Source organism: Anopheles merus, chromosome 2R (genome assembly GCF_017562075.2).
Source record: "Anopheles merus strain MAF chromosome 2R, AmerM5.1, whole genome shotgun sequence".
Classification (NCBI taxonomy): Eukaryota; Metazoa; Arthropoda; class Insecta; order Diptera; family Culicidae; genus Anopheles; species Anopheles merus.
This window is the reverse complement of record NC_054082.1, coordinates 35,890,411-35,913,654: the sequence shown is the minus strand read 5'-3', so window position 1 is coordinate 35,913,654 and position 23,244 is coordinate 35,890,411. Positions and strand designations below refer to the sequence as shown.

Genomic DNA, 23,244 nt, shown 5'->3' with positions numbered 1-23,244 from the left:
ACACACACACTCACTCGTTTACGGAGTATTGTTGATGGGGATTTTTGTTGTACGAGGGTGTAGCGGGTGGAAGTGCTACAGCAAAAGGGGTTTGAAAAATGGCGAGAGAACGTGTATGGTTGGTTCAGAAGGGGCAGACGATGGTGTGTAGGCTGCGGGAACAGTATCCAACTCTCTCTCGCTCGCGTATTGGATCTCCGCTCAACGTCTGTGTGAGCGGTGCCCGTTTGCGATTCGGCTCTCGTTCGGTTTCGGTCGCGATGGCGGAGCAATGGCGCGATGATGGCAGGCACACCAATGGCTGCCCGCGATGGGCAGTAACAATCTGTTCGCCGCACAACACAGTCCTGGGGAGCGTGTGTGGTGCGTACGCTTTGCATCGCGCAGCACGTTTTCGTAACGAAACGACGTAAGAACGTATGATGGCACACGGTTTGGTACTGGCCGTCGTGTGATAACCGCCAAAAGGTTACATTTTATCGAACGTAGTATTGAATGAAGCAAATGTAGCAGATGAGTTTACAGTGTTTTGTGTTTGGATGGAAACAGCAAAACTTTGTGGTAAAATGTGCCGTTGTTGACATTGACTAGTAGCCGGTAGTGCTAAGCCACAGGGCGTCTATATTCTCCATGGCTAGTTGAATAGTTGGCGCCAAAAAAGAAAGCAAGCTAACTACAGAAGGACGTATTTATCAATTGTGACAGGCAAACGAGATACACTGGATATTACGAAAAAAATGTCAAATTAACATGTGCTAGTGGGCAAACATTTGTGGTGCCAATTTCACCGAGCAAACTAAACAAAAATCTTGAAACATAAGCATGCAAAACAGTGCAGCTATCGACACTTCGTAAACAAACGACAATGATAGTAGTGTAACGAACTTTTAGCTGTTCGAAAAGTGCACTCTATATTCTCACTACACATTTTCCAACGCTTCACGAACTTTGCTGTCAAACGTGTAGTGGCGCACATTCAAAATACTCCACCAGAGCACCAAAACAGCTGTCGAGCACGGCAGAGGCACGGAAAAAGCCGGCCTGAAAAACCCTCTTCTCTGTCCACCACAATACTGTCTACACTACAACAACACCGCCACAAATGAACAGGTAAGTGGTAGAGAGCGACGACGAGACCAGCCTTTGAGCTGCATCTACACATTGTAAACAATGCATGTCGGCAGTTGCCGCCGCACCATTCTAACCCGAATGCAATGCGTTAGAACGTCGCCGCGCGCTTTATCGTGCGCAAATTGCGTTTGTAAACAAATCTCCACTGACCCCTTTGACGGCGGAACGAAGAGAGCCGTAGGAAAGGGGGAGGGGAGATCGTGAGGGGGGGGGGGTTGAGAAGGACGCTACGGATACGAGCGTAACGTTGGTACGCAAACACACGTACGCGTACGCAGAGAGACATTAACAACAACAAAAAGAAATGGCCGTAAATATCTCTTCTAATTGTGTACTTCGGAAGACGGAGTTGAATTACGCTCGGTAAAGAACAGAAGTACAGAGCAGTGGCCTGCGCTTGAGAGGCACGACATACGGCGAATGGTCGGTTTTATGAATGGGTTTTTATCCTCATACCGCGTGTTGCGTACGCTCGGTGGGGAGGAGGGAACATTTCGTTGAGGTTTGTTTTGGGGTTTTCTTAAGCGTTTACCGGCGTTCGTTTTGTTCGTTACAAAGCGAGCTAATTATTTGTAGGAAAAACATTTTGGATGAGATGATTAATCTGCACGTGTTTGCGTCTTCAATCGTTTAACCGACTCGGGTAATCTATAACGGTCGTTGCCGTGTTTCGATACACGTATCGATAGGGATGGTGCTGTCTTAAGCTAAGGGTAATCTTTCGTTTTAATTGTTTGAGCTGGCAGCAAGGTAGCACGTTCGGAATGCAGAATAATGACGAACATATTTATTTACTATGTTTGCGTATGAAACAGCATATAAATTTTATGATTTCTGTTTTACATGCTGCAAAGGCTGATAAACACATACACACCCACACCCCCTGATAAGTTGGATTTGGCGACCTGCGTTAGGTGAAATATAAACGCCGTATCGGATTGTTTCAGTTGTGCAGCAGAGATGTATAGGAGGAGTGAAAACATAAAATGCGCGCCGAAAGGTGTACAGCGTCTTTACTAGCCACATTTGCCCGCTTGCCGCCACAAAGCCCAGCTGCAATGAGTTTGCTCAGGTGTTAAGAAAATGCATGCTCGTAAATTGCAAAGTTAGTGCCCCATCAACCCTGGGGTTTGGCCCGTTTGGAGCTCCTTCGCTTTTTGTTTTATTTTAATGCTGCCGTAAATACAACCGCCATTCCGGAGCAACGTGGGTCACGGGCTACTCCGGGAGAAACCCCCCTACCACGCCGGCCCACCTAAACAGGGCCCTCGATCGACGGGTACATCGGAGCAATTGAAAAGGATGTTTTTGTTTTGTTTTTGTTTGTCTTCTTTCTTTGAGAAGGACACTTTCGCATAATCGAGCGCGCGCGCGCTTTTAACTCCGTAACACACTAACCCTTTGCTGTGTTTATGTGTGTGTGTGAGTGTCGTGTTGTATTTGTTATTGAAATGATTGCTAACGCGCGCTCTCTCGCCGGCGAAGCATCGAAAGACCATCGCGCGGAGACACCCAAGAAGAAAAGGCACAGCAGCATGTGCTAGGCAGCGCGCATACCACAGCACGCATCAAACCTCCGGCGCTGCTGCTGTCGCTTCCTCTCCGGCCCGCACCGACGACTGTTTGTGCATATCGCTCTATTCAAAAAAGCACGTGCCACTCACGAGACGATGACCGCAAACGCGAGACGCCGGCAGCAACAATAACAGTAATAAGAGCGCGAGGAGGAGGAGGTGGGTGCGGTGTTATGTTGGTACAGCAACAGCAGCAGCGACGGCAGCCGCAGCAGCAGCAGCAGCGCACCGTACCGTATTTACGACGAGACACGACACGATGAAGGCGCCGCGCAATAAATCACTCGCCAATTTTCCTTCCCGTCAACATAATGTATTCGAGAGCGAGAGAGCGGAAATCGCCCAGCAAGCGAGCAAGAGAGAAAGTGGCCAAGCCTTTTGCTGGGGTGCTGAAACGAGACGGGCCAATATGTGCTGCCGGGTGCTATTAAACTGGGCTGGGAAATTGGATAAACGGGGATCAGAGAGGGATGGGTGGGTATAGCTCAGCATATTCTCAATTACGGGCTCCTTTTCCAGCGGTTGTAGTTGTGCTCTTGCGCACGGATGTGTGTGTGTGTGTGCGCTCTTTTTTATGTTTGTATGTTTATGCTCCACCACACTCCACCATGCCATAAAACGATTGTATACGGTTGTGTGTGTGTGTACGTGGGTGCAAGGGAGTGACATGGGTACACCATCCTTTCTCTGCCATTTCTTGCCAGCTGGGGGTGGGATTCTGCCTTGTTTGAGTCGTCACTGGTAGCCGTTGAGCACAAAAAAGGAGCAAAGAAAATGAACACCAAAAAGGCGCGTGTCACGTTAAAAAATAAACAAACTCCACTACACACGCAAACACACACACACAGAGACGTTCGGGCAGCATCTGTTGATGCGCGCAATAATAATAATGATGGTGCATTTCTAAACCAGCTGATTGTGGTCACTGTCGGGTTTTTATTGTGAGTGTGCGGTCGTGTGCGCTCACGAGAGTATATTTTTGTCTTCTCCGATGGAACTAAAGATAGATTGAAATTAAGCTCACATTTCTTCTACTTCCTCTGTTCTACAAATATAACTATGGATGAGGATGTGATTGTGGACTTTTACATTTAATCCATTTACTTGCCTTTTATGTACCCAATCATCGTTTATTTAGCTCGTGCTGAGCTTCTTCTACTGCGCCTGGTTCTGTGGAGCTTAGCCTAGTCAACATCCTCAGCGTTCAAACGTTGCTTTCCTCTCCATCCCTAGCGTGCGGTTACAAACAAACAGGTGATTCATGGCGCACAAGTGCAATCAGCAAAGCGCGCGTGTCTAGTTGTGGGTTTTGTTTTGATTGCCAATTTCGTACCACCCGACCCCGAAAAATGAATCTCCCGCAAAGGGGTGTGTACGTCGATCAGCAAACCCTTACCGATTCCGCGGCCACACGACCCTCGCGTACCGTCTAATTGCGCGCGCGCACACACACATTCCGGTTGCTAGCGATCGAGGGGACGGTTCGGCGTCGTGTGATCGTTAGCGAGATTTTCCCCAATATTAGGGCACGCCGCTCTGCCGTACTTCTCACGCTCTCCGAGACGTGCGGCAATGACACGCTGGATTAGATGCGAGATGACTGATGACCGAATGCCGGTAAGAGAGCACGCAGAGGAGGGGCGTGCATATCTACAGTACGGTGTACGCTGCTAGGGTATCCTAGCACGTATAAAACCCGCCGCCGTGCGATCGATCGAGCAGGGCAGGTGTATGGTTGGTTAGAAAAGGAAAGGAATGATGCTTCTTACGGTCGCGGTGTGTCGGAATGTAAACAAAGTGAGCTTAACCTCCCCGTCGCTGGGGGGGAGGGGGCCCGGTGAGGGATGCGAGTGCAGCTAATTGCACGATGATGGATGGATTTCATTGACTCGGGTTCGATTGTGCGTGCGTATTGGTGAGATCGCGGAATTTGCCGATCAGCGTTTTTATTGCTCTTCCGCCGGCCGGAATGGTGGCTCTTGTGAGTTCGCTGCCGAGGACAGAACTCTCACCAGGGTCTTGGTAATCTGGCGCAAAGTGCGAAAATATATGAAAAGATTTGATAACGTTAAACTTTTGAATTAGTATACAATCAATCAATATCAAACGTTATATTTTTATTTGAAATGATTTGTTGCAAGCAGAACAGATGCAGTAGAATGTTGGATAATTTTCTTCAAGGTATTGCGCTAATCAACTGAAAAATAACTTCAATTATACCAACTCAATGTCTTGTATTATCTACTCCATAGGAAAATGTTGTAAATGAGTAAGACTGTTTTATCCTAACGTATATTGTGGTGTACTGTTTCTGAGATTGCATCATGTTATATTTCGTTTATACTTCTGTTTGTCTGTCACTCACCTTAATATTAATAGCTTATGTCAGTGTTAGCTATTTCAATGTGTTAAGGATTCAAATTTACTTTGTATAAACTCTGCGAGAAATCAGTTGTAGCTGATCTACAAATCAATTATAAATTACATCGTATCTTCTTCACCGTTTTACATGCTAATACTCTAATTTTTTTTAATGTTTAAATCTCAAACTCTAAAGAACGATCAAATTTGTGTTTTAATCGAGAGAATGAACCTTCTTCCAAAATGCAATAATAAAAAGAGCTTTCACGTGTTTGATGAACTCCTCTTGCACATTGTCCATCCTCTCTCGCCAGAGGATCGTTGTCGCAGTCCGGTAGCGGTGAAGGTGTCGCTTCGTTTTACAATTCGTAGCCTTTATTTTGCATAAATACATAAATACAAAAGCTGCCCTCTAACTGCTCTCATTTCCAAGAATGAATGGATGTTAAAGTTCGCTAAAAGAGAGGGTAAAATCTCCGCGCTCTTGTCGTACAGCGTTCAAAGCCCCCTTTGAACCCTTTGCAACAAGCAGAGAGCTAACGAGAGAGAGAGAGAGTTGGAGAGGAAAAGGCAAAGAATGAGCGAATTCGAGTGTACTCGGCCATGTGTTCACATGCGTGGTGGTGTGCTCAGTGATAAGAAAACTATTTCCGTGCAAATAAACAAAACGTACAGCCGATGAAGCGGCTGGTGGAATGGGGTCGCTTCATGAGACCGCTTCAAGAGAGGGAAGGCATTAAAACACGTAAAAACAGAACTTGCATCGCAGTGCTCTGTCCGTGCGTCTTCCGGACGGTTCGACATCTTTGTGCATCGCGTTCCGGCTTATGCCCTTTTTGTTTGATGGCCTGTGCTCCTTACCCACTCCCAAACGAAGGGTCCGTTTTTTCTCTCTTTCTCATGGTGGTTGGTGGTTGCGTATGTGCGGGATTTCTGCTGGATGGCAATTAAATGCTCTCTATTTCGCTGTGCGAAGGTGTACACCGGTTCCGAATAAATGCTCACGCCATGCTTTCTCGCTCCTCGTTTGCTCTTTGCTGGCAAACGGCGCGCACCGGTGACGATACATGCTGTGTGCGTCTTAGCATGGCACACGTTTTGTCGTTCACGTCGTTGCCATTGCACGTGCAAAGGCGTACGGAGCAAGATCGCGTCAATCGTTTCGCAGCGGGTCGTTACATTTTTGGCCAACAGTGGACGGATTTGCCGGCAAGGGTTACACGGTGCGAGATTGATCCATTGTGAGCAGCACACACTCTTATGCCCGCAGCCGTTTAAATGTATCGATTATGTTTTAACGTTTGGGAGTTTGAAACAATGTTTGATACCATTTAAAACACATGCCAAAAACGTATGCCTTAAACATATCTCATTTAACCTTCGGCATGAACCAATCGTTTCGTTCACTGCCTCCGATCCATTAGCTGATCTCATACGGATTCGTTTAATCTTCACCAGTGCCGATCTCTTACCGATCGTTTCTGCCTGCCTACCACCGGGACCGCGGGACCATGTCATTCAAAAGTGTCTTGTGGTGCTACTTGTATCCCTTGGCCCGCGTGCTGGAAACCGGTCCGGAAAGCACGGGGCTTCCTACATCAGCCTCAACATCGCTCGGGGTAAGATCGATGCGAAGAACCAGTTCGCTTAGTAACTGTCGCTTCTCCAGCGCGCACACACACGCTCGTTCTGTAGCGTTAGGCTGTTGGAATGGTTTTGGGGCTGGAATTTCCTGCTTCCAGAACACTGCCGCCGGACTAACCAACCCGAGCACGGTGTAGCGTCCTCTGCACATGCCTACTGTCGTGTGCATCTCGATCGGCGCTTCGCATGAAACACCTTCTTGCAGGGGCAGGTCATTTATTTCTTCTCCTCCCGTGTAGTGTTCGTATGTTACTGTTTGCATGATGCAGCAGCACCCTGTTACAACGGGTGGTAAGGGAGGGAAGAAAGCTGTGGAATGCACATTGATGGAGGTGGGGATTTAATGCAAAAATATTTTCTCACGCAACTCACTTCTTTGTGTGTGTGTGAGTGTGTTTGTGTGTGTTAATAAACTGAAGGAAAGGAAAGACACGATTGGAGTGTTCATCCTCCTTTTGCCATTTGGTTACTGGTGGGATGCATCTTTGATATACTCTTCGTTCTATTATAGCTCAGTATGTCATTTTCGGGGAATGATGGAATTAATTATGCAAGTTTGTTTAGTTGAGTGCAGTGTCGTTTGTAAAACAACTATAAGATTCTAGTTTGGGGCGGTATTGAATATTCAATAACTATATATACCCTCAATAACTCAAATGGCATTGAGGTTATATTTTCCATGCCTCAATGACACTTGAAAATACTATTGCGACAGTATTGCTTGAAAATAATACTTTTTTTACTTTGTAAAACATCTTTTACAAAAAAGAGCTCTTCTTTAGAAGCACGCAACAATACTGAGTTTTACTTGAGTTTGGTTCAACAATTTAGGCAGACATTCTGGGGTATGGAAAACCCCTGTAACGTAATACACTATTACGAAATGTACTTCAGTTGCTCTATGCCGCAGTTTGGTACCTGAGCACTTGTTCTACGGGTCGCATCACTTCGCAAGTAAAAGCTCCCGTTGCCATCATTGCGACCGTCATGGTCATCGTCATCATTGTTACTATGGAACCGCTTTGCAGTGCACCTCCGGGGGTGATGTTACCGTTGACTACGTGTTGGTCCTTTTCAAATCTAATTGGCCTGCAGATTGCAACACACATAGTGGGGAGGCTTTGGGAGGTAGCTCTGAGTGATGCATGCTGCAGCGGGAAGCGGGAAGAAGATCAGGAAATCATTTTCAACCTGTACAGTTTGCCAAATCTCACATCATAATCCATTCGAAACAATGGTCTCCGTGAGACGAGAACAGCTTTCGGTGCACAGTTCTGGGTGCATATTGTGTTCTGACGATCAGGTCAGAATGTTGCAAAACTGGGTCTGGTAATAATGAATACATAACATCCTTGTGACGGATGTGTGTGTGCATGTGTGAGAGAACATTTCATCGAAGCTTGAGCATGACCGCGTTTAGTAAGGTGGAGGTAAAGTGTATGTGTATGTGGACTCGTTTCGGTTACGGTCAAAAATATTGCACTCTCGCTTGCAGAACCCTTCGCCCCCTAGGAAAGCGTTTGTTTTGTGTACATAAGGATGCAACTGAAATCATTGCTATGTACACGCACGACGCGTACTACGGTGTGTGAGATGGTTGCGCTGCGAATATTCATCTGCGTACATAATCTATCGAATGATAGCTCGAGCTGATGCTATGCCATCGTACGTTGCAAATAATTGAAGGAGTGGATCGAATGGAAACTTTTTGATAGAGAGAATAGCAGCAGCCTCCTTAGGAACCATTAGCGTATTTGCAAAGCGCCTAGAAACGATCATGCGCTAAGTCGAATGATCATACATCCAGTGGGATTTGTGATACTTCAGAATCTGTAAAAGAGGTATGTGGTTTCACTAAATTTTCATTCAATCGTTGTTGTTTATTGTACAAGCCTTTTCATTAAAAAAAGTAAATCAATTAGTTTTTTACCTCTTCGTTTTTTTGCCGATCTTTAAGCACAAGCAAACTTATCTAAAAACTGCTTGTAAATGGTGGAATATACTTTATGTTGGTTCGGCTTGATCATTTTCGTCGAAGAAGAAAGAGAAAAGGCATCCATTTCTGCGACATGTCTACTAGAATGCGAAACCAACAAAGATCGATCGATGCGCTACGTTTCGCACTACTCATTGCGTGGCAGAACCAACGCGAATGATCGGAATGCGAAAAATAAGAAAAGGAAAGCCGCTTCCGCTCACTCCGAGGGGCTTAATCAATTTTCCGTAAAACTTGTTTTCCGGACCCTTTCCCCCGAGCCAACGGTGTGGCGCAGCAAGAATATTGGATCGAAATAAACGGGGAGGGGGGGAGGGGGGGCTTTAGGGTGGCCTCTAAACGTACTAAAACCAAACCCTGCCACTGCCACCGTCCAGTTATCCTGCCGTTCTCTGCTGCATCATGTACAAGCGCTGAGAAAAACAAACTAATTCTCGGCAAAACAGGGCACACAGCCCCCATGGAATCTCCTCCCGGTCCAGACAACCGAACCGAAAACTGGCTGTCCCAAAAGGATAGAAAGGGCTCTAGCTCTATGCTGCCACTCTAGGGCAGGGACACGAAAATCGAACCCAAGCGCCGCCAACCAAACTTTGTCGCTGCGAAACGGTGTTTGGGGATGATGCCGGGAACGAGGGAGAGGGAAAAATTAGTCTGAAGCCACCTTTGTCTTTTCGCTTGACGCCGAGCGCTTAAGTGGGGTTGGTCGGAAGCCGGGAGCGGGACGAGAATTTGATCGTCCCAACCAAAGCTCTCTTAGTCGCAAAACCTACAAAACTTTCCGAGGCAGTTTTGCCTGCCTTCGATTATCATCCGCCGCCCTTCCCCATCGTGCACAGCTTTTTCCATGCCCCGTTCGGTGTGAGCTGGTGTGTGAATCATTTATTTGAGCACAGTCGATCGTTGGGTCGGCTTTTTGTGTACCTCCGTGCGCTCGGCTCCACGCCAGAGCCCCACGTTCGCTGCACGTTCTTTTTTAGAATCCTTTTTGTAGAAAAAAAAAAAGAGTCGATGGTTATGTCATTTATTAGTGTGCGAGAGTGAAACAGGACGATGGATGGCGCCTTCGGTTGGAAGTAGACGGGCGCGGGCGGGTTTGGATAAATCGCCCACGGCTCAAAGGATATGGCACTGGAAGGCAGCAGCACCCTGACACGGAGCAATGTCCTGCGGCAGAAGCATCGGCAAATGGGCGATAGAACCGGTGGCAAACTGGAGCTTTTTTCACCTTTCGCCCTGGCTGTATATATATGTATGTGTGTGTGTGGGTCGAGGGAGCGATCGAAACACATCGCCCCTTATGTACATCCGAGCGAAGGAACAACCAGAACGTTGGGAAAATAAGGACGAATTTCCATCCAACACGGACAGCTTATGTACTGACACACAGGGGAATGGAAGAAGCCAAGCCAGCGAGGAGTGGAGCTGCGAGGAGGCAGATATGTATGTACCGTCAATTTCGCCCCACCGAATGCGTCCTGCCTCTTGCCACCCCGCTATCAACCATTGTTCAGCGAACGAAAGCCACCTTTCTATGCCGCGCCATCCCTCCCCAATTTCCCTGGGTCGCCTGGTCGGCACTAGCGATGATGAGTCCTCGCCCTTACAATGTGCAAAAAGAAGAGAAAAGAAATAAAAAAGGTTGGTTGGTTGGATGGTTTTTTTATGTTTTGTTTGAGTATACTCGCTGGCAGAATAGTTTCTTGCTTTATGTTCGCGCTCGGCCAGAATCGAAGCCCGAGTGAAGCGTTTGGCGGCGGTTTGTCCTGTGCCACCCGATGCTGCCCTTGCTGCTTCTTTGTGAGTGTGTGTGTGTGTGTGTGTGCTTTTTTTTTGCTTGGCAGAATGGCGCATGCGCGCACACGCACACACGCACACGCCACACTCTGCTATAATTTATCCGCTTTTCCTTCCTCCAGGACGAGGGATGCCAGCATGATGGCCCACCAGCCCCTACCGTTGATAGAGGGTGATAGAGGGTGCGAGTGGGAATGTTTTATGTAGAATCCTACAGAGCACGTAATGCGCCAAAGCGAGCAGGCCGGAGCGGGGGGAAATGAAATAGAAACAATCTACATAATGTGTTCGTGGCGGGGTAACTCCGGTAGCTTTGGGGAAGATATGGCCAGGAGGTTGAATGGTTTTTTTTTCTTCAGCTAGCTCTCGGGCAACCTACCTTCTAACAAGCACATGGGCACTGCTAGAGGTCAGGCTGTAGCGAAGCTGTGTTGTTTGTCGCTTTATCCCTGTTTTTGCTCCCACTCTCTCTCTCTCTCTCTCTCTCTCTCTCTCTCTCTCTCTCTCTCTCTCTCTCTCTCTCTCTCTCTGTCTCTCTATATCTCCCTTTTGCTCCCTTTCTCTGTTTCATTCTGCCTCAATGCTCTTCGATCCTTCCCGCGCCCTCGTTTTGTGGGATCGAAATTCCGTTCTGCCAACCACGATGGGAAGCAAGGATCCTCCGGTTTTTGGGGGCGATTTTATTGTTCTGAATCCGAAAATAGAACCCCCGAACACAACAGCGGCCAACGGCAGCCAGCACCATTAACTCGGTGTTCGGGCGAGCATCATTCGCTTCGCACACATACAAACACACACAAACAATCCGTCCCCCAATATGGAGTCGATCGGGCGATTCGGGCGGCGAGGTGTGAATTGGAATGGGCTTCCGACGTCATTCGGTCGAGGCTGAGTTGAGGAACGGTTGGATCGTGCGGTGCTCTTTTCTCCTCCCACCCACCCTCCCACACACTCACACACACGCATATGATGACGATGGCGCCTTCGTGATGGTGATCCTTTTTACCATTTGCTGCAAACCGACCGAGTGTCCTGCTGATGATGATTAAAATTTCACAAAGATCCTTTCTGTATCGGTACCGAAGCGGGGCTAAAATGACCCACGGGGCAAGGTTCTGTGGATGTGGAAGGCAAGACGGGAAAATCATCGTTGTCGTGCCTTCTCTTACACGTTCGATTGGATGAGCAAGGGTCTCGCTGGTCAACGTCTAGTGTGGCAGGTGGGGCGAGAGCGGTCTTCTGGCACGACGATCAGGGTTGACCGTGGTTTTCCCTTTTGAAAGAAACTTTTTCTCCACTGTTTCAATTACGAGCAGCGAAACAATATGATCGATACCAACTGGGGGAGAATTGGGAGGATGAAATTCTCCATTCACGTTGGATTTTAGAAGGGAAGAGAGTTGCTCTTCCGGATTCTGTCTTATTTAATGCTTTAGCATGTTTTGTTGGATTGCTACTCTGTGAATTGATATGTTTGTTTGCTTCATTTAGAGTGTATGCAACGACTTTGATTTTTATTTGAAAATTAAATTACTTTTTGAACAATTCCTTTCAAATTTTGGAGTTCTATTTATCTTTTATTATGTGTTATCCTTTTTTGTTGCTAAAAGCATGAGTCTTTTTTATTTATTTATAATATCAAACTTGAACTGTCTTTTTTTTAATTTAGGAATATTTAATTATTCACTATTTTTCGCTATTTTTTTTAGTAAAAATTTGTTTTTTTTTTTTCTGTAAAATTTGAATCGAAGAGCTTTGAATAGCATAAAATTAATTAAAATTAATGTCAACTGTGACTACCCACCGCAAGAGAGAACGATTTGTGCGACATGGCTGGAAGGCTCCGCCGTTATGAGCCGCCATAACAAAACACGTCTCATTCAACGCACTTTCACGCATATTGTCAACATCATCATTCTCCGTTTCCTTTCCACATACCTCGCGAACACTTGATGTGAATGTCCTTTACATATCACAATGGGATTCGGATCTATCCGCTACCATTCCTCCTCCGGTCGCTAGACTAGAGCGCGGATTAGCCTAACGCCACGGTGCTTCCGTTGATCGTATGCTCTCTAATCAGATGTTTCTCGCAAAGCGGGCCCTCATGCAGGCAACCCGTAGGGTGATGCGAGCCGAAGAGGTGGAAAGCTTTCGCCAGCAAGATTCGATTTCAGGGCACCATCTTTCGTCATCGTTGCTCACTTTCACTTCTTCCCGGAAGCGCCAAAAAGCACGAACCACGAACCGTTGCAGTCAGTGTGACTGATTTCCCATCACGCATGGCACGTGCATACCCACAAACACACACACAGTTCCCTACTGCCCCCGCCAGCTTTAACGGTATGCTCCGCGCAGCTAAGGGTGGCCCTTGCCGCATGGTACGTATCGCATGTCATGGCAAGATTCGTTAACATATTCACCATCGTTCTTAGAACGTTCGGTGCCCAACCGGTCGGACGTTGCCCGACCACTCGACTGAACCTGAACCTGTTGCACCCAGGGCAAATAAATAAACACCTACGCGAAAGTGCGCGAGACGGCCGGATGCTGCTACCGGCTGCGGCTTGCTGCACTTTGTAAAAATTTATTGCTCTTTTGTATTGCATGAGTGTATGTGAAGCGTAAGGACTATTCTAAACCCAAACCTCTGGTCGATAGTTTGTGGACCAAATATATTTCAAAATAAATAGAGTGCATAACTAGTGAGTGGTTGTTGTAATCAAAGCTAAACCAAAGTTTAACTTTTCCTGGCTTTGTTGGAAACAATTCAATTATGATTTGGCGACGAAAACGACAAACGGTCATGATTTGTTTCGACTGATGCACAGGATAGGGTACAAGGTACTGTATCCTTTTTGTTGACAAAAGAAATATATTAAATTGTAAAAGAGGTGTGTGTGTGTGTGTATGGCAAGAATATGTGTAAAATTGCAGCGATGCATTGGAGGCAGTCGCTTTTGTTTGCCTACCTGCTGGATCTGCTGGAGCGTCTTGTTATCGCACACCAGGCGCCTCCACCGTTTTGCATCCGTTTCTCGATCGTTGCATAGTTGCAGGAGCAATCAGAAAGAGAAAGAATAAATGAGAGAGAGAGAGAGAGAGTGAGCGAGACAGAGCGGTATAGCAACGTTTCACTCCCAGCAAGTTCGATGAACACATTCTTCCACCGCTGGGTAAATAAATGTAGGTCAGCCTTAGCAGATGCACGTACGAGCAGCTGAGAGCTGCACCATGTTGGATGTGTGCGTTGTTTGGTTTGATTTAGCGGATGCATACTTTTGCTACGGGTCAACGATCACAAAACTTTGCTTATTTTCAAAAACGCCTGGCGGAGTAAGTTGGCATCAAGCTTTGTGCTCCCTGGAACGCGCTTTACTGTGGCTTTTATGAAAAGCTTCCAGTAGCATTGTGACATGATTGCATCACTTTTGCTTCCAAAAAAAGCATGCCAACGGCTTCCCTCAACTACGCTATAACCTGCTGCTCTCCGGCTGACTTAACGGCACAAATGGTTTGCGTCCCGCTTTGTCCGGTTGATGATCGTCGGCAGGCAGCAGAGAGCGAGCTGCAGGACACTTAAATTGCACACTCTTACGCCAGTGCATACATTTACAAAAGGGTTAGGGCCCTTTTTTTATGTTTGCTTTTTCCTTCATAAAATTTGAGTGCGTATGTGTGCGTGTTTTCCGCTTTTTTGTATGCTTCCTTTCTCTGCGCAAACCACCATCGGGTGAGGAAAAGTGGTGGAACAAACCACCACCGGTGGAAAGGGAGTGATGTACATTTGGGTTGATGATCACCACACACACACAAATACACAAAAAAGAATCTCATTTTCTTGCTCATGTTGTCCCGCACTCGCTCTATGTTTGCGCCTTACATAGCAGCACAATGCTTCCATGCCGTAAATTTTCCTGCCATGCTGCTGCCATCCCGCTTTTCCGACCAATGTCGGCTATAGAACAAAGCACACACAGGACGGCAGCCTGCCAGCTCGCAGTCCCGTGCTTCGATTCTACCCATCGTCCCAGAAGCTCTCTCGTGCTGCTTATGTGGTCCGATATGCCAGTGTGTATCGCCTTTTTTCCCTTGCCTCCCCGTGCGAATATCACCACAATCCTGCCGCACGTGGTAAATAGTGTGGGACACAGCGAGCGAGGAGTACCTATGTACAACGCGTCCGTCCCTGTGTACCGTGGGCTTTTAATGTCACCGGGCGGTGTGTTGGTGTTGGTGTGCCGTTTCATTGTTACTCCGCCGTACATTGATCCTTTCCGGCGTCGGATGCTGGGTGACGTTGGTGAGCATGCTGGGTGGCAGAGGCAGCAGTAGTGAAAAGGGCATTGGAAATTGCTTTATATACACGTGCGTATTGTGCCCGAGAGAAAGAGAGATAGACAGCGTGAGAGAAGGAGATACAGAAGAAAGGTAAATAGAGCAAAGCATGATACCGAGGATAGACGCCATCAATTGCTCCTTATAGGGCGCGAGACGAGATGGGGCGCGAGGTTTGAAGGATTGGAAGCTTCACTGTACCTAAGCATTGCGAAAAAGTTTAACCCTCCCTTATGTACTGTATTCCCCCAGCAGGATGAGCTCGTGGATCTTTTATGCGGCTTGCGGAGCTTTTTCAACTGCTTTCCAGCACCCGTTTATTAGTTTTGTTTTTTCCTTTGTTTTTTTTCTGTTCATGGTAATATTCGCCAAGCGGGCGTTCGTTACCATGGCAACTGCCACCGAGCATGGGACCAAGAGGAGGTGGTAGTGCTGGTCGGAGTGCGGTAAATGTCAAGCTCAACGTTGTTTAAAATATGTGATGCTTCCGTTCTGAAAAGAAAAGCTGGTAAATCTCCTCCCCCCCCCCCCCACAAATGGTTGAAAACAAAAAGCGGGAAATGTAAAGGAAACGAAAGAAAGTTTTATGTATGTTTCAAACTAGCGGCAGGACGGGAGATGGAGAAGATTTTCACTGCATCGCTTCTCGAGCTCGATCGGGTAGCTCCGTGGAAGGCGCTTTGATTTTCTTCTTTCCGTTTCGTGGCCGTCATTAGCGAGGACACAAACCCTTTTGACAGTGGCGGTTACCGATCGGTTGACAGTTTGGTTTTGGGGGGCAGATTTAACCGTTGCGCTCGCGAGCTCAAACCGACCATGCTGTTTGCTGGACCCTCCAGTAAAGCTGGCTGTCTGCTGGCTCGTAGACGGTGGACGGAGGTTTTGTCGGTATTTTCTGTCGGTATTCCGATCGAAGATACGTTCGCTTCAAAGTATAGCTTGCTCCTTCCTTCCATGCAGTGACGTATTTCTACGTGAATGAAACTAACGCACCCTCTTCGACAGCAGGAGCGGGCAGGGTAAGGGCAGCAGACTGCAGCGTGGCAACGTCAGTCAACAAATAAATAATGCACCTCGCAAGCAGGACGAAAGAGAACGTTATCCTCCTTTCAGGTGGTATATATGGACGATATTTTCGGCAACTCTTTAACCTTGCCCACCACTGCACACACAAGACAAACTTAAAGATTCGTAAAAAAAAGAGCACGGCCCCCGTTTGCTCAGGAAGTTTATTTTGTGGGGGCGAACGAACCCGGCAACAGGTTGTGTCGCCGCCTGGTGCACGCCGTTGGGCGACCTTTTTATTTCTTCAGACAAACACGACAAAGCTCCCCGCCGTCTCGCACTAACGCACTCTCTTTGTTTTGTTATTTTCTTGTGCCACACTTGTGGTGGGTTTCTTTACAGATGCAGGTGAGTTTGGGCGATGCTGACACACGGGGCCGCTAACTGCAATGATGCAACAGTACACAAGATAACTTCCAAAGCAGATCGCTCTATGCTTGGTAGAGAGTAAGTCAATTAGGGTGGGAAGTATTGTTATTCTTTTTTAAAATTTGCCTTTTAGATGGATTTTGGTAGTGCTTTGATGCGTCTGAGGTAACCTTTAATGAAACAGTGACGAACGCATCCTTGCCGATCAAAATCAGTCCAAAAAGCGTCAAGGAAGCGTTCTCAACAACTTCAAAATTGAGCGCAAATCACGCTTTAAAGCCACATTGAAGTGAGGCTTTAAGATTTATGATTGATCCCCCTTCGTGGTGCATTTCATGAGCCATCGCACAATCACAACACGCAAAGCTTTTGCGCAAGCAGGGAAAGAGCGACTCAAGGGGGCGTCCCGAGCGTTGTTGGGGATTAAGCGGTGCAGCTTTAATCGGTGCTGCCCCAAAACTGGTATGGCTACTGCATTCGGATGCATTCCTGAATAACCCCCTGCCACCAGCGGTTGGTAGCTGGTGGGGCACGCGCTGTTTGTGGGTGGCTTGTGGGTGTTGCACCCTTTTGTATGTGCGTAATTGTGTGCCGCTGGTGACCGAATATCATAATCCATCCGGGTGTGAGGACAGTTGTTTAAAACACAAAACATCACAAACGGAATGAGCAGTGTTACACAGTATACGGCGGTTGAGGGAAGAGTCGTGGATTACACCACAAAAAAAAGGAAAATAAACCAACAAACAGCTTTTTTCCCTCATAAGAGCTTCCCGGAATGAGGCTTTTGGATGGGACAGTTTCCCAGAAATGTTTGGTTCACATTAGCTTCCCAGTGCAACAGCAGCTTTCTTTTCGGAATCGAATCATTCAATGACCAATTGCAGTTAAACTGGAGTTCGAAACAACAACTGTCGCTGGAAAGGTACATATGTGCTTACGTACGGTTGACTGATTGATTTACTAGAATTTCCAACCCTTGGACAAAAAAAAATCGATCGTTTTTATGGAATATTATCTAATTCTTCGAAAGCTTTGATAGAACAAATGCAAAATTAACGTTAAAACAAGCTAATGGAATGACATGTTTGGTATTCTCTCTTCCTTTGTTCCATTCATATAAATTCCCACTAAATACATTACATGACCTATGCAGACAAAAAAGCGCTCTGCAGCATACACACATTATCGGTAGCTATCAAATGAACAGTCAGTCCAGCACGATCTGCCCTCGCTTAGATGTCAGCCTAAGCTAAAGCGAGCATTGAAATGAACGCTTCCGGTTCATTCTGTCTGCCGTTTTAGCCGTCGCCGTCGTCATATCATCGTCGTCGTCGGTGGCGGCAGCAGCAGCAGCGGTTGCCGGTATCACTTAATTAGTGGGTTAACTTTAGACATCGCACACACTCACACACACATAAACACCGCTTCGGCTGCCCGCTCATGAGAAGCAGAGGAACGGGAGGGAGCTGGGCGGACCGTTAGTCTCCGGTCCCAGACGCAAGGTCGCCCCACAAGTGGGCTATCCCATCAAACACACACACACACACGCGCGCACACGGCCGCGTACATGAAAAGCAACAAAGCAAAGAAGAGCCACGCGGTCATTCGATGTTTATGCGAGAGCAGCAAAGCACGCGGTCGTCTGAGCATATATATATGTATAGAGTGTGTGTGTTTGTGTGTGGGACCTGCCTCCCTGCCTAGCCATCTAATGGTTGATGATAAGCTAATCTTCTCCTGTGCGTATGTGACTGTTGACGGTTTATCCTTTTGAGGAGAGTGAGAGAGAGCACAATTAATGACCAGAGCAGAAGGAGCCAAGAGCACAAGGTTCATCGCTTTGGAGTTCATGTTAAATGGTGCGTGGTGGTGTGCCGCGAAAACGGAACGCGAGTAACACACTATGGACAAAGTCTCCTTCGAATGCTGCCAAAGAGGCCGTTTCAACCGGCCCGGAGGGTAGGCACGATGGGTCGAAATTAGAGCTTTCTCGTGCACGAATGTGAGAGAGTAGAAGTTATTTGTTGGCAAGAAAGTACAAATGATTTGAAGCGCGGTGGAAATCGGTGCTGGTCGTGCATGTAATTTTCGGGATGGGTACGGGCCGAAATGGATTCAAATACAACAGAAATCAAGAGACGGGGATGATACGTAATGCATTGCTTCGTAGGTGTTTAATTGACAATGATCGTGAGAGGCCATGTACACCGGGGTACACCGAATTACTGGTATTCTAAAGTACTCTCGAATGTATTGACATGATGTGTTATATCAATAATTGCACTCGTTAGTTCATTTATTAGAGTATATAACTACTCAAACAAAAAAAAAGAACAAATAATTTCTTTTTCGTCTGATCGCAGCACACGTAAACATTAGACTGCGTCATTTGGAGTTTTGTGCGTACAGGCGGTCTATCACACAGACACTCACTTAGCTCCCAATTCCTCCTAATGCCTTACACTTCTCTTCACTTCCATCACCATGTCGACTTGTGTTGTTCATATGCAAATGCGTGTGTGCGCGCTATTTTACGTCCCAACGATACGTTATCCTGACGAGCGTCCACCACCAGACAACGGAACGGCCAGCTGTGGAACGGATTTGTGTGTTTCTATTTGCGTACGCTTTGGCGTTCGCGTTACACATACGCACTCCCGCCACACGCACGCACGCACGCATCACCCCAAAGCGAACGGAACGCGGCCGGTGTACTACCTTCGACCGCGGAACGGCCAGACAGCAGCCAGCATTCATTCAATCTTACACTCCACGCGCCGCCACCGTGCGAGGGAAAGGAAGTGCATTTTGTATCTGTTGCGCCACCACCGCCACCTTTCCGTGGGGCCTTCTCTCGTTTGAACTGATTCGGTCGCTCTCGCTCGCTCTCGCTCGCTCTGGCGCACACACCCGCCGCTGGCTTTGTTTATTTTGCCCCGTGCCGCGCTAATAATAAGTGAGCATGGAATAAATTTATGAAGGTCACCGCCGCCGTCGTCGTCGTCGTCGTCATCGTCATCTCGGCCGCCGTTTTTCGTATCTACGCGCGGCTGCAGAGCGGACGATCGAAGAGGGGAGATGTGTAAGCCATCGCATAAATACAGCGTACAACGCGAAAGCGCTTGCCGGGGATTGGTGGGAAGGGGACGCAAACATGGCCTCTTGTTTAAACCCTTTCTATAGATGTGTATCGGTGTGTGTGTGTGTGTGCGCTTAGTTTGGTCGATTCTTTTTGTTTTGCACATGCTTTCTTCTGCAAGCTGCTCGCTGTCTCGCTCTAGCGTTCGTTTGTTTTCAATGCCCTCCATTGATGTGTAAAATCGGCTGTCGTTATCCAAACGGTATGGCAGAATGGCGGTATCGTGCGAGCGAGAGCAAGAGAGAGAGAGAGTGTGTGAGAAAGAGGGTGAGGGTTGAACAAAAATGAAGCCTACTAATCATGCCGGGCCGAGGGATTTAATTGCACACTGTTGATGTAGAGCTTTTTCTTTCTTTCTTTCTTGTCTTTTCTGCACCTTTTTCATCTCACGCTCATCCCCCTTTTTTCACACGCGCTTGTAATACAACACACACTTTTATTGCCCTGCCGATCACTTGTTACGTGTGTTTATGAATGAAATCGCTTATCGCGTCCGGCCGGTGCTCTAATAAATCGTACAGGCGACCAGATGGCAAAAAGAGAAGGAGCAATTGCAAATAGAAAAATTCATTCATGAATTTATACTAGAGCAACAACAATAACAAAAAACACACACACACACACACATACGACTTGTCAAAAGGATACGTGTGACGCGGCTCGTAGCTTTTTACTGTTATGACGGAAGCATTCTAAGCCACACTTGGCATTGACATTAGTTGTTTTGTGTTGTATACACTTGATCTGTCTGCAACGATTGGATGGGAGCAAATAGAAAAAAATATAAACATCATCCCCCTTGTCAGCGAAATATACAAACTTTGAAGATTCGTAGAGGCCCCCTGCCCCCCGTCCCTTAGCCCGAGAGCTCCAACAAAAACATTTAATCGTCCCTATGACGTTTTACTGCGATACCATTCTCCCGCATCCCTCCCACCCGAGCGTGTGCAAGGGATTTTCTCTTACGTCATCGGTGTGGTGGTCGTTGGCCTCGTTCCTTTGCGCTGCGGGCGCCCACCCGCCATCTGTGCGAAACTGTGAGGCCCTGGAATTTATGCATGATATGCCGCCGCCGTCTTCGTCATCGACAGCAGTTGTCGTTTGTCACCTCGTGCCGTCGGGGGTGATTGGGGCGCGTGGCTGGGGCACGATTAGTCATTTGCCGGTCAACGCTGCTTTTCAAGTCATGCAGGCGAGCGTGTTGGGTAGGCAAGAGGTTGGATACTGTTTTTCGGTGTGTGAGTGTATGCAGTTTTTTCTTCTTCTCCCATTGGTGTGGTGAGTCTGCCCTCATCCCCTCGACTTGTGTGTGTTCGGTTTTTAGAGGTCAGTTATGATAGCGCGCCTATCGCATGAACGGTCCCGGCCCTGCCATGGTCACGCTGATCAGCTGATTTTAATCCGAACCCCTCACACCCGGGGCCCTAGCGGGAGAGAAGAGTTGCCGGCTGAAAGGCGCATATCACATTAGCGTATCGGTGCCGGCGCGCTTGGGTCGCGCCTCGGCGTATGATAATTAAAAGAGCAGCGACGCTTCACGTTCGAACCCGCTCTGGTGGAGGGAGAGCAAGCGAACGAGCGCTGAGAAGCGTTTGAAAGAACGGCCTGAAGTCAGTGGCACAGCTGCGGTGACACAGTTTGGAATTGCGCTACCAAACTAGATGTGCGCCAGCCGTGCTTCCGTGTGCAACATGTGCTCCCGGATTCTGGCGTGCGGCGGCAAGGTGGAAAGTCACTTCTCTTCCTTTCTCATGCACATGCTGCAGGTGTTTTGGTGTTCTCTCTGCTCTGTCTGAAGGAGCTGGCGAAGTAAAACGGCTATCAAAAAATTGCACGTGCCGACGGTGCAAGCTGCAACTTTGGCCAAGCAAGCTCACTTCGCGGCTGCCTGTGCAAGTGGATTGATTGGCTGCAGCTGAGCAAGGGCGGCTGTGCCGTTGCGTTGCAGCTTATTCTGCTCCATTATCACCTCCGTTTACCGTCGTACCTTCGCCATATGATCGCTTGAACGCTCCCAAAATTGAAGGTCAATGCGGGATCACATTTAGATTCATATTACTCAGCATAATAAAAAAAAACAACGCAACTCAAGATTGCCCGTTTGTCCATTGCGGTCAATAAATCGGAGCCAACCAAATACAAAACTTTCTACCCTGGCACACTGATAAACTTCCTCTTTTGTGTGGAAAGGCTAAAAAAGTAAGGACGACGAATGAAAACCGGAGGACCTTTACCGCTTGTTGGAGCAGTGGCAACACTCTCGGTTCGGAAAAAGGGCGAAGTTGTTTGCTTTTCCAACGGAAAGATCGACGAGAGGGCGGCTGGTGAGGATGGTGAAAACGAGATAAAGGTGGAGGTTGTGGAGGGAGTGAATTGTGCGCTTACCATCGACCTGAACCCGGGTTGCCGAGCCAAGCTGCCGGGCAGCTAGCTAGCAAAAGCATTAGGCGACGGAGGTTCCCGAGGCAGCCCGAGAGTCCGTAATCTTCTCTATGCCATTACCCACACTCCACACCGTAAGACAGAGGGATGCGTTCTCGGGGATGGTCCTTCTTGTCTTCTCCCTAGGGCGCCTGCAACGCTACGTTGTGCTCTCGGTGCCCTGCTCAGCTCCGGTCGAACAGGATCCAACAGTCGTTCGGCTCCGCACATCAACCCTCACGCTGTTGGGCCAAAAGCTGATGACGAGGGAAAAACTCATCTCGCACTATCGTTTTTCCTTCCAGTGTCGTCTCTTTGTGTGTATGCATACGTGTGTATGTGTGTGTGTGTGTGTTGTACGTGTGCTTTTTTGCGCCACCCAAACGTACACTACGCTCAGGAAACAACGGCTGGCCAAACGAACCACCGACAGCACACCCACCCTAACCACCCACACGAATGGTATGAGAATGGTGTGTGTGTGTGTGTGTGTGTGTGTGTGTGTGTGTGTGTGTGTGTGTGTGTGTGTGTGTGTGTGTGTGTTTATGTCTCCCGGACCCGGTTCCCCCTAGCAGTATTTTCCGTTTGTTCGTGCTGTTCGCCGTACAGTGCTAAACCAAGAGGGGAAAGGTTAGCCTGGCAGCCGTTAAATGGGAATAGGGGAAGCAAGAGGCGAACGACGGTCAGATGAGACGTCACATGATTCGCCGACCGAGTGTGTGTCATGCTGATGCTGCCGCTGCTCTGTGTGTGTCGCCCCGTTTCTTACCAACCCAAGCCAACGACGACGATGACGACGACGACGACGACGACGACGTTGGTGAAGAAGGCAGGATATAAATAAATTTCTCCCTTAGTCACCCACACTTCCCGCCATTGCCATTGCAATCACATCAACGAAGGCAACCCACCGCCAACGGTGGTGTAAGCTCTGCTGCTGCTGCTCTGACTCAGTGCGTTCAAGCAAGGTTGCCGACTACTAGGACGGTTGGTGGCGGAATGAATCTGTACACAAACTATACCAATAGAGTATGTACACGTGTCGCCTTGATATATTCAAAATATGTAGAATTTTGTGATGCTAGATTTGGAACATTGTATATTGTTTGAAGTCGTTTGTAGTAGTAGTAGTAGTTTTTTTTTTTTTTTTTTTTTTTTTTTTTTTTTTTTTTTTTCTTTGGCTCAACAACCGATGCCGGTCAAGGCCTACCAACCCACTTGTGGGGTTGGCTTTCAGTGACTTATTGATTTCCCCCCATAGCAGGATAGTCAGTCCTACGTATGGCGGCACGGTCTATTTGGGGCATGAACCCATGACGGGCATGTTGTTAAGTCGTACGAGTTGACGACTGTACCATGAGACCGGCTTAGTAGTAGTTATTTGGATTTATTCGTCCAAATTTGTT

General features: G+C 47.7%; 1 protein-coding gene across 2 annotated transcripts in view; it reads left to right on the top strand.

Moving 5' to 3' along the window:
• Window positions 1-322: 322 nt before the first annotated feature.
• The window catches only part of LOC121603399, a 49,080-nt gene continuing 26,158 nt past the window's right edge, over window positions 323-23,244 (top strand). Inside the window, exons 1-2 of one of the 2 annotated variants that reach the window (XM_041932049.1) lie at window positions 323-1,110; window positions 16,249-16,254. In XM_041932049.1, coding sequence (XP_041787983.1) covers window positions 16,249-16,254 — 6 coding nt within the window. In that variant the 5' untranslated portion in view covers window positions 323-1,110. The remainder of the gene's footprint in view (window positions 1,111-16,248; window positions 16,255-23,244) is intronic. The other variant, XM_041932050.1, reaches the window with a different exon arrangement.